The sequence below is a fragment of the Microtus ochrogaster genome, linkage group LG5, assembly GCF_000317375.1.
Source record: "Microtus ochrogaster isolate Prairie Vole_2 linkage group LG5, MicOch1.0, whole genome shotgun sequence".
Classification (NCBI taxonomy): domain Eukaryota; kingdom Metazoa; phylum Chordata; class Mammalia; order Rodentia; family Cricetidae; genus Microtus; species Microtus ochrogaster.
In genome coordinates this window covers 51,049,740-51,061,284 of record NC_022031.1, presented here as the reverse complement: position 1 = coordinate 51,061,284, position 11,545 = coordinate 51,049,740, and the positions used below count along the sequence as shown (strand labels likewise).

Genomic DNA, 11,545 nt, shown 5'->3' with positions numbered 1-11,545 from the left:
GGCAGGGAACCCTGATTGCTCTTTGGGCTGAGGAGGGAGGGGGACTTGATTGGGGGAGGGGGAGGGAAATGGGAGGCGGTGGTGGGGAAGAGACGGAGATCTTTAATAAATAAATAAATTTAAAAAAAAAAAAGATGTCATCCAGGAGGCCTGAGTGGTGGAAACAGGAGCCTGGCTATTTGCCCTCATCTTGTATGCGTGCCCCTCTTCCGGTGCCTCCTGGATATATTTTAGCTCAACTCCAAAGACTCTCATTGAATTACTTTACATTATCAAGGTCTGCCTGAGGCATGGGAAAGCCAATGAGATTCAAATACTGGCTGAGAAGTAAGCGGTTCTGAGTAGGGTCAGAGGAAGAATCAGGATAGAACTGACGCTTACTGCTGTCCCCTCCTCTTGGGTGAGGCAGCTTTAAAACCTTGTAGCATTAAGCATACCCTTTCTGTCTTAGTCATACCATCTAATCCCTCAGAAAATCTATCTATCTGAAGCAGAATGTGTTCTCCTTTTATTCGTGTTGTTGTAAATTATACACTGTACTACAAACATCTCCACAGTCATTCCCCAAGGCGATCTTGTATTGTTTGGTGGGATTGTGCTATTGTTCTTTGTCTCTTGTAGCTGGTGCACCGCGGGTTGCTCCTCTTGCTGTTATTAACTAAGTACATATGTCTGGGGGATTGATGAGCTCAGTCTGGACCATGCAGCTGGTCTAATGTAACTTCAATATCCACTCAACCAAAATTGCACAACAACCGGCCAGGGCATTTATTATAATTAGCCTACGCATGCATCATTAGTGTAATTTTGCCTGTCAGACATCTATTTGTTCGGAAGGGACCACTGTCTCTGATGCTCTGCAATAGACTGCATGTAAATGTTAGGACGTCTTCGGCATATGAGAAATATTGCCTCTGGCTAGACCTAGGTGACAGGCAAATCAGAAGTCACTTCATTACTCTCTTTGGTTCATGTGTTTGTTTGGTTTTGCTTTTGCTTTTCAAGACAAGGTTTCTCTGTGTGGCCCTGGCTGTCCTAGAACTCTCTATAGACCAGGCTGGCCTTGAACTTAGAGATCCTCTGGCCTCTGCCTCCTGAGTGCTGGGATTAAAGGTGTGCAGCATCACCAAAACATAAGCATTACTCTATGTGTGTGTGTTTGAAAATGTCTGTAAGGAAAGCTATTTTTAAAACATATTGGGTTTGGGTATTTTTTAAGGACTGAATAGCCTCCCTCTTCCCATTGGCCTAAAAAGCCAGGAGCTTAGCATTTTTGTTAGAACTGTTTCCAGCATGCAGCAGCAGCAGTAGCAGCAGCAGCAGCAGCAGCAGCAGCAGCAGCAGCAGCAGCAGCAGCAGCAGCAGCAGCTAATGAAGAAGGACCCAGCTAGGCGCAGGCACACCTGTAATTTTATCTCTTGGTTGATTGGGTCAGAAGAATTTCAAGGTCAAGGCTAGCCAGGGGTGCACAATAAGAGCCTGTCTCAAAGTGTGGGTGGGGGAGATTATTTTGAAATCAAGGAGACATTAAGAGAGCTGTAAACTCATATCCTGAAGCTTCTGGTCTAAGCTTTTGAGAGACACAGCACAACACCAGACTAAAAGAGAGAAACACTTGGGTCAGAACTTACTAGCCATTTATAGTTGACTCCATGCATCTGCGGATTCCATGTTCTTACATTCAATGAACAATAGATCAAAAATACCTGAAAAAATATTTATACTGAAAATGTAGAAACTTCTCATTCTTGTTATTATCCCTAAAACAACAGAGGGTAACAGCTGTCTGTGCAGCATTTATATTGTACAGGCTGTTATAAATAATCTCGAAAGGGTGTGAAAATTATGAGAACTCAGGCCCAGGTTCTGGGCATGCACTCTGGCGCATCTCTACACTCTGGCGTTCCTCGAATCTCCAGTGATATCCGGGACAGTTGCAGAGCTCCCATGAGCAAGGCCACTTGTGGAATAAGTGTTTCCTTTTTTACTCAGTCTTCTTACTACGTTCCCAGACACAAAGCCCAGCACTAGCCAGGGAGACGCATGCAATTTCTGTCTTTGGTCAACTAGACAAAGGAGGCCGTGCTGAGGACGCAGCGTGGTGACGGAGCTCATGCCTGCCATGTGGGAAGGCTTTGGGTTCAGTTCTCTAGGATAACAAAGGAAAGTAGAAGGAAGGGAGCAGAGGAAAGGCTGGCAAGAAAGCAGGAAAGAAGGTGTCTTAGTCCCTGTTGTGACACTGCGACAAAATGCCCTGAGAAGGTCAACCAAGAGTAAAAGGACTCGGGTTCACTTACAATTCCAGGCACAACCCCGTGTGGCAGGGAAGGCAAGGCACTAAGAGCTCACAGCGGCTAGCTCACATCTGCAGTCAGAAGAGGAGGCCAGGGGGTGGATGCACACAGCTAATTCTCTCTCCTCACTTACACCGCCCAGGATGGCAGCAAACGAAGCTATCTACAGAGAGTGGGCTTCCTAATCAGAGTAACCCTCACAGGCGTACCCCAAGCCCATCTCCAGTGCTTCTCCATTCTGTCAAGTGACAGTTACCACTAACCCGGGGAAGGAAGGGGACACTTTATTCTGAAATTTAATACAATCCAGAGTCTTAAACTCACACTTCAATGGCCAAAACTGAGTATAACAGAACTCAATTCTAATGAAAGCGAGTTTGTGTGAGAGTTCCAAACTGGACCCTACAATTATGCTGGAAAAAAGAAAAATTGCGGTCTGCATCCTTGAGCTAATTGGCAGAATGAGGATAAAATCAACTAGGTCATATCGTAATGGAAAGTCCAGAGTGCTCTAGGATGGCGAAGAAAACGTTTCAGAAGGCTTCATGAGGTGACCACCATCGGGGCGGGATAGGACTGGATAAGGAGAAGCAGAGATTGATAGAGTAGCACGTGCGTGTATCTGAGATAATTTACATGCTTACATAACAATAGCATAAAACTATTATTAGCATCTGACCGCCTAAGAGATATTATCTGTCTCGTTCACAAGGCCCTAGCTTAGCACAGGTACTCATTAAGTGCACGTTCTAAAAGAAAACTGTGTGAGTGTCCATAACCCAAACATCCAAAGTCACAGAGTTCCAAAATCTGATACTTCATAGGGACCTGATGCTGTAAGACCGATGTGTCAATGTTCAGAGACTTAGTTTTGTGAATAAAGACTAGAAAAAGCCTTCTACGAGATTACTGCCTGGGTAAGCCTTCATTGTCAGCTTGACACAGGCTAGGGTCATCTTAGAAAAGAAGCAGCAATGGAGGAACTATGTAAGTCAGGTTGGTCTGTGAGCATGAGGGACTGTCTTGATAACTGGTTGATGTAGGAGGACCTAGCCCACCATTGGTGGTACCATTCCCCAGTCAGTGGCTGATGTAGGTGGATCATCTGTCTATCTGTTGCCTTCATTGGTTAATTAATAAGGAAACTGCTTGGCCCTTTGATAGGACAGAAAATTAGGTAGGCGGAGTAAACAAAACAGAATGCTGGGAGGAAGAAGGCAGTGGGCAGACGCTATAGCTCTCCTCTCCAACATGGACACAGGTTAAGATCCTTCCCGGTAAGACACCACCAGTGGCGCTACACTCATTAATAGAAATGGGTTAATCAAGATGTGAGAGTTAGCCCGTAAGAGGCTAGAGCTAATGGGCCAAGCAGTGTTTAAAAGAATACAATTTGTGTGTTGTTGTTTAGGGTATAAAGCTAGCTGTGCAGGAGCTGGGCGGGAATGCAGCCCGCTGCTCCATCTACAAGTGGCCCTGGGCAGTTTACAGCTAGCTAAGCATGAGCTAGGAAGTGATCCAGAGATCGAGCCAACGAGCAACATTCCTCCATGGTTCCTGACTCCAGGTTACTGCCTGACTCCCCCATGACAGATTGTGACCTAGGAGTTGTGAGATGAAACAAACCCTACCCTCCCTAAGCTGGTTTTAGTAAGAGTGTTTTATCAGAACAACATGAAAGAAGCTAGAGCAGACTTCAGGCTGTGAGACACGTGAAATAGATGCAAATTTCCAGTTAGATTTGAGTCTCATCCCCAAGATATCTCGGTGTTTAGTTTCCAATATTCCAAGCTCTAAAATGCTTGCATCCAAGCACTTCAGACAAAGTGGTTTTGAAGTAAACAGTGAGTCCCTTGTGAAGTGTTCCCACAGTTCAGAGTTCATGGTATTGAGGCGGAGGAGACAAAATTAAGACATCATTAGAAGGCTGGATTTTTTACGGCGAAGAAGAGAACTCTGAAGAGCTTGGAAAGGATCTCACAAGCACATTTGTAGCTTTGAGATTCACGGGAGGAGGTGGACAGAAAAGGCACAAAACTGGGCACAGAGAAAGCTTTGTGGTTATTGCTATAGTCCATTTTAAAGATGGCCAGTTAGGAAACAAAGGTAATGTCCCTTAAAGCCACCAGAATGGCTGACATGACAAAAACTGGTGATACCAAACGTCAAGGATGTGGAGCAACCAGAACACCCATCCTTTGCTGGGACAGTCAGTTTCGGGGACTGTTGTCCTTCAGTTGGCAGAATGCTGGCCTAGCCAGCCTTCGGTTAGTTTCCAGAATGGTATAAATTGAGTGCAGTTGTACATACAGCAATTTGTGGTTGTCCTTGGCAATTCTGTATGGTGAAGACCAGCCTGCATTACATAAGATCCTTTCTGAGAAAGGAGGGGGAGAAGAGAGAGAAAAACAGAGAAAGAGGACTCTATTAAAGTTTAGCCCTGTAATTCCATTCTTTATGTATACAGCAGGAAGGATCTCTTCCATGTCACCCACAAATACACCGACAAGAATGTCCCCAGCAGCATCATTCCCCAGAGTGCAAGTGGCTAAATTATGTTAGACTCACGCAAAGGAATACTGAAACACATCCAGACCACTGCCGAACAGAGAAACACCGTGAGCATGAAACTGAGTAAAAACAGTCAGACATAGTACACAATCTGCAGGGCTGGAGAGATGGCTCAGTGGTTAAAAGCACTGGCTGCTCTTCCAGGGGACCCGGGTACAAATCCCAATACCCACACGGCAGCTCACAACTGTCTGAAACTCCTGTTCCAGGATATCCAACACCCTCACACAGGCATACATACAGACAGAATACCAAGGTACATAAAATACAAAAATTAATAATTTTTTCTTTTAAGAAAGAATACAGTCTGTAGAATTCTACTTGTAAAGTTAAAAAAAAATATGCAAAAGCAACTCATTGTGAAAGGATTCAGATTAAGGTTGCTTTTGAGCATATCATAAAGTAAGAGGCAGGCGTGGTGCCTGGGAATGGTTACACAGAACAGAATTTTGTGCAGCTCTGGCTCACGTAATAGGGTGGGTGACAGTCCCCTGTGGAGGAGTGAATGTATCTCTAGAAAGGCGTCAGATTCGACAGTAGCCGTGGCACTTACTGCTCCCGGCTGCTCTTGGCGGCTATAGAAGGAATCTCTTAACCCCATAATCACAGAAATCACCCCCTCTAGATCTGTGCGCCATTTTTTTTGTAATCCATAGCTTATACCATCCCACTACAAGACACAGCTTTTTCCAGTTAGCGAGTCCTCTCTGCCCCAACCTCTTTTATTTTTTTTTCCGAGTTCTCACTGTCCTTTGAAGTAAGAAGTAGGCTAAAATAAATCAGATAAAACATGATCCACTGAGTATATCTCTAAAGAGATGAGAGAAATATCTTCTAAGGGAGCCTAGGGAGTCCAGAAGGCCATCTGGAATTAGGTGGTGGTCATGGGAACAGACACGCCATCTTTTCCCTGTGGATGCTCTGTTTGCCTCCCATGGTCTCACTCCTACCTCTAATTGCATCTGACTCCCCTATAGAAGAAGAAAAGATAAAGATTTAGGAGGATCCTTGGACATAAAATCCAAAAGAGGTTTAGGAGGAAGTCACTGCTCTTGCATAATGATTCCCGCCCCTGAGCTCCCACTGGAAAAACAGAGTAAAGTGGAATCCAAAACCTCCCACCGCCTGCTTTCCACTCCAGCTCTGATTTGAGACAAGGGACAAAGACCCTTTAAGACCCCATAGTGAATCTCCCTACAGGCCCCAGAGGCACCCTCTCTGGTTGCCATCCTAATAATAGGAAGAACTCCCCGCCCCCAAACAATGTCTAATGTAGCCTCGGCTGACTACAGACTCACTAAGAAGCTCAGGATGACTTTGAACTTCTGCGCCTCCTGGATGCTGGGGTTACAAGTGTAACCACCACAGTTGGCTGATGAGGTGCCCGGGTTCAAAGCCAGGACTCTGTGCGTGTTGGGCAAACATTTCGCCGACTGAGCTTTCCCCAGCCCTGAAGGGGAGACCGGTCAGCAGATCCCTTCTGATACCTTCCTCCCCTGGCCAAAAACCAGGGCAACTGTTTATGAGGAGATGGCTACAGACGGGCAACTCAGATAAACCGTGAAATTCTGCACCCACACATAGGTCCCTCTATTCTCGAGACTCAAAAGAACACTGTGCTGTCTCAGATGTGGAGTGGAGACTAGGAAGGTAAGTGAAATGAGCCGGAGATGGACCTAACCCACACCTGGGGCTGGCATTCAAGGAGTCAATAAAACAGCAGACCCGGAGGGGAAGCTGCTGAGTGGGGGAAGCAGGAACAAGAAATGTGGGGACGGTTACTTCTCTGCAGCACACCGAGCACAGAGGCTTGTTCTAGAATGTTCCAGTCTCTACTCCAACCTTACCAGAAGCTCAAGTCTTCACCTGCTCCTCACCTCAGTTTACTGACATTCTTCCCTGGATCCCAATAACTAATACACCTAGTGTTGACGTGGTGGTGGGTTTAAAGGACGGGTTGACGTCCTTATTTCAATAACTGTTACGTGCTTATTTCGTGTGTTCATATGAGTGTGTATGTAAGTGCTTCTGGAAGCCGGAGAACAACCTCAGCACGGCTCCTCAGGAGCCGTCCGTCTTGGTGATTTTGGGTCTCTCATTGGAGATCACCAATTATCTGGCAATCAAAACCAGGGGATCCACCTGCCTCCACCTCCGCAGCTCTGGGATTATCACCACACACAATCCACCACACCAGACTCTTCAGTTGAGTTCTAGGAACTCAAACGCAATGCCTCATGCATGTGTATCAAACACCTCACCAGCTGAGCTGTCTCCCCAACCCAAACATGAGAGCAAGCTATTTGAAAGGTGTTACAGCAGGTAGGGTTCACTGTATGCCTGTAATCCTAGCACTTTGTGGGTAGAAGCAGGAGGATCAGGACTGGACTTTTATGGCCAGTGTTGGCTACCTAAGACCTGTGTCGAAAAGAGAAAGAGAGAGACATTATTTTATATACTACTAAAAAAAAGTTCCGATTAAAATATACCACCCACTATAAAGTTGAGTTGGGGTTGGCGGAAATGTGTAAAACACCCACTTCTTAGAATCAATTATACCACCATGATCTGGGCAGAAGTCACAAAAAGACTTTTAGTTTTGGGAAATTGTGTATATAACTGAAGAAGCCCTCAATGCCAAATATATCAAAAGCTCTAATTTCAAGGATTGGGCTTCTTCATCTCCAGTGGTGTCATACACTTTAGGTCATATGTTAAGAAGAATTACGGAGACCTGGAGAAATAGTCATATCACTCATTTTGAAAGAGTGGCCACCTGAGTGTACCTGGTCTTGCGACAAATAAAAGGTCAGGGATTTAATCTATTGAATGTGTATTAATACTTGAACAGCTTCTGAAATTATGCAAATGAGAAACAACTATTCAATCAGACACAGAACTCCTTGACACTTCGATGTCTTGGCAGCTCTTGTGTCAATAAACTCTTCTGTGCCTTTGTGTATTTGAAACAGATTTATGAATTTCAAGGAGCTGATGAACAAAAGCTGGAAGCGAAGATTCAAGAGCTCATGTGAACTGCCACCCAAAAGCAAACATACCTGTGACGTTTTCTGAAGCCTCAGCAAGTGTTCTGTGTTTTGATTTTCAGCATGCTCTGTCACCTGCTTTCTCTCAGTCTCTCTCCTGATGTCTTATGGGAAGAACGTGGCACGACGGTCCTCAAGAGACCTTGAATGAAACCATTGCAGTAGTGTAGACGGTGGCTGCTCGTTTGTTTCCTGACTGCTCAGACACAGAAACTATATTAATTACAACACTGTTTGGCCTATTAGCTCAGGCTTCCTACTAACTAACTCTTATACCTTAAGTTAACCCATTTTATTATTCTGTGTATCGCCATGAGGCTGTGGCTTACCAGGTAAGGTTCGGGCATCTGACTCTGTCGGCAGCAATATGGCATCTCCTTGACTCTCTCTCTATTCTTCCATCCTGGCTATATTCTGCCCTGCCATAGGCCAAATCAGCCTCTTTATTAACCAAGGGTAATAAAAACATATTCATAGCATACAGAGGGGCACCCCACATCACAGTAGCATAAATGTGTTACTTCCATTTTCTTTAGTCAGCCTTTCTCTGGGCATGTTCCTTGGGTGATATTTTCCTGACCTTTACAACAGAACCCATATGAAGCTAAGTAGTAGCAAGTCACCAAGATTTTCCAGAGATAGCCAAAAATGCAGTTGTTTACATAAACAAAGTGCTTGGTCATTCTTAGGTATGTCAATGTTGGGGTGGGGTGGGGAGGCTTCATTTTGTCCTGTTTTGTTTTGTGTGGGGACCAAGAATCAAGCTCAAGGCCTCACACATGGGGAGCAAGCCCTCTCACCATGGAACTGGAAGGATTGGGAAATGAGTGGAATTGGGGTGTATGGTATGAAATTCACAAAGAATCAGTGAAAAAATATTTAAAAATAAGAAAACTAGAGCCAAAAAGTTAAAAAGGGCCAGAGAAAGAAACACGGATTGGAGCTAAAAACAGAGCCAACTCTGTCTCTGACCAACAGAACATAAAACCAATCCCTGAACAGAAAAACTAACCAATCCCTGAGCAGGAAACCAACCAATCTCTGAGCGCCAAATTTAGCAAGGACCTTGAAGCTACAGCCTGAGAAAGAAACACACCCTGGATCTGATAACCAGGTCAGTGAGACAAACACTTTAGCCCTGAACCCAGAACCAAAGAAGCACACCCTGACTCTGAAACCAGAGCAAAAGAAATACACTTTGGCCCTAGAATCAGAGCCAATAAAAAGAAACATATCTTAGCCCTTAAAATAGAGCCAAAAGGCTAAAACGGGCCAGTGAAAGAAACACAGTTTGGCCCTGAAACCAGAGTCAACTCTGCCCCTGACCAACTAAACTAACCAGTGCCTGAGTAGGAAAACCAGCCAATCCCTGAGCAGAAAAACTTCTCCCTGGGAAACCTCTGCCCCTAAGAAGCCCTATATAAGCCCCTCTGTCTGTTCAGTTTGGGGCTTCCTATCTCACCCTGGCAGAGGCAATCATTCTCCTGGACTCCCCCCCCCCTCCAAAAAAAAATCTCTTAAAAGACTTTTGGGTAGATCTTCCTTTGCCAGAGCAGAACTTTGCTGAGAAGGTCCCTTAAGGGGGCTGAGCAGAAAAAGAAAAGAAAAAAAAAAAAACAGAAGAAATAGTTATATCGGCTGGAAAACTCCCTCCGGAGTGGAGCAGAAAAGGTAACTTTTTGTCGGAGGAGATTGCTACATTTCTACAGGGGCTTCTTCTTTAACAGAGTGAAGCAGAAGTAACATCTTCAGTGGGAGCTGAGCAGAGCAGAAGAAACTGATACCCCTGCTAGGATCTTCCCTTAAGGGAACAGAGCAGAGCTCCCCTGTAACCACTCTCTCTGGGAGAGGAGCAGGATCGCTACATCCTGTGGGGGGCACCATCCCCCACTGCACCCAGGTTCATGTATATCAGCTGACTTCCTGACAAGTCAGGATCCCTTTCCCTTCAGAGCTGTCACACTCACAAATAGTGCAAACACACACACACACACACACACACACACACACAGAAAGAAAGAAAAGCCAACACGGGAAGGAGAGGTCAAAGAGCAACACATAGGAAGCAAAATTGAAGCTGTGCCTTTCCGTTTGTGTGTACCCGGTATCTAAGACTTGATCACATACTTAGTAGAGCCTTGTAAATGTTGGTCATGTGAAAGATTACATACATGCTTTCCTATAGGACGTCATGGATGGTCAGGAATCCATTTCCACTTCTACCTAGGTGGCAGCCAGAAATGAGAGAGAGAAAAACAATAATATGCTCAAATTTAATGTATTCCAAAATCCATACCGAGCCTTGTAGGAAGGCTCAGTATTGTCTGCTCTGTTCTCTAACCCAGTGCTTCTCAACCTTCCGAATGCTGCAAATCTTCAATACAGTTCCTCATGCTGTGGTGACCCCAACCACAAAATTATTTTTGTTGCTACCTCATAACTGTAATTTTGCTACTGTTATGAATCATAATGTAAGTAACTGCTATGCAGGATATCTGATATGTAACACCTGTGAAGGGTCCTCAATCCCCCCAACCGGAAGGATTCGTGAGCCATGGGTTGAGAACCATTACAATGTAGTAACAATTCACACACTGCATGGCTGCTAGATACTTTACATGTCTACAATCTGCTCCCACACGGACCACATTACGAGCGTGAGAATTACACACAATTCACATTTCAACATAATGCATAGCCGCAGTAGTTCCAATGGAATCTACCAATGGAGTCTACTCCATGCTGTGACTGATTCTGTCTCTATTAATTTAGCTGGCAATTAGTCACTGTGCTTGGCTTTGAATCTTCACCATGGGGGCAATGAGCAACTCTGGAGAAATCACATGTTCTGGCAGTCCACCACTGTCAGACTGGGTAAAGCCAGGTCCCAGTGCTCTGGAGCTGGGCAGACACTCAGTGTGCAGCAATGATCCCACCACTGCCGAGCTGGGGGCCACCGTGGAGATCAGTCTTCTCATCTCTAAGCCTGGCTCCAAGGGATACCTCCAAAGAGTCATCGAGAGCATGACATAGATATAGCACAAGAAGTGTTTGGGGTAGCACTCACCCCAGATGGGTGTTCATGGGCCATGCAATGAGAGGAGATGAAGACAGCCATGTTTGCATCTGTCTCTAGCCACACGATTAATGTCTTTGAGCATATTAACTTTCTTCTTTTTCTCAGTCTTTTCCCTCCCTCCTCCCATCCCTCCCCATTCCTTTCCTTCCTCGTTCTTCCTTCCTCCTCCTCTCCTCTCCTCCCTCCCTTCTTTTGTATTCTTCGGAGGTTATAGAGTGCAATGAAGAATAATCATCCCGTAGACACCCGGAGAGGTTGAAGGTTTAAAAAAGTCCCCAGTAGTTTAGTTTTCATAAAGTTGACAATGTTTAACCACAGGAGAGTAAGGTGTAAGGGAAAGCATAGCATTTGTAAATGACGGTGTATTGCCCCTTATGAGTCATTTACAGTTTAAGTTTGGACAGATAAGAGATTCTAGAGATATGCCTCTTATGCCACTCCTGATAAACAGACATCACTGAAAGCCCCCAATAGTTGTGGTGTTTGCATCTCTCTCTCTCTCTCTCTCTCTCTCTCTCTCTCTCTCTCTCTCTCCTCTCTCTCTCTCTCCTCTC

The 11,545-nt window shown here is 45.1% G+C and overlaps 1 protein-coding gene across 1 annotated transcript in view; it reads left to right on the top strand.

The window, feature by feature from the left end:
• The window catches only part of LOC101994998 (thioredoxin domain-containing protein 8), a 27,762-nt gene extending 19,749 nt beyond the window's left edge, over positions 1-8,013 (top strand). Inside the window, exon 5 of the mRNA XM_005362215.1 lies at positions 7,838-8,013. Within this exon, the coding sequence (XP_005362272.1) occupies positions 7,838-7,900 (63 nt within the window). The 3' untranslated portion in view covers positions 7,901-8,013. The remainder of the gene's footprint in view (positions 1-7,837) is intronic.
• The last annotated feature ends 3,532 nt before the right edge of the window (positions 8,014-11,545 follow it).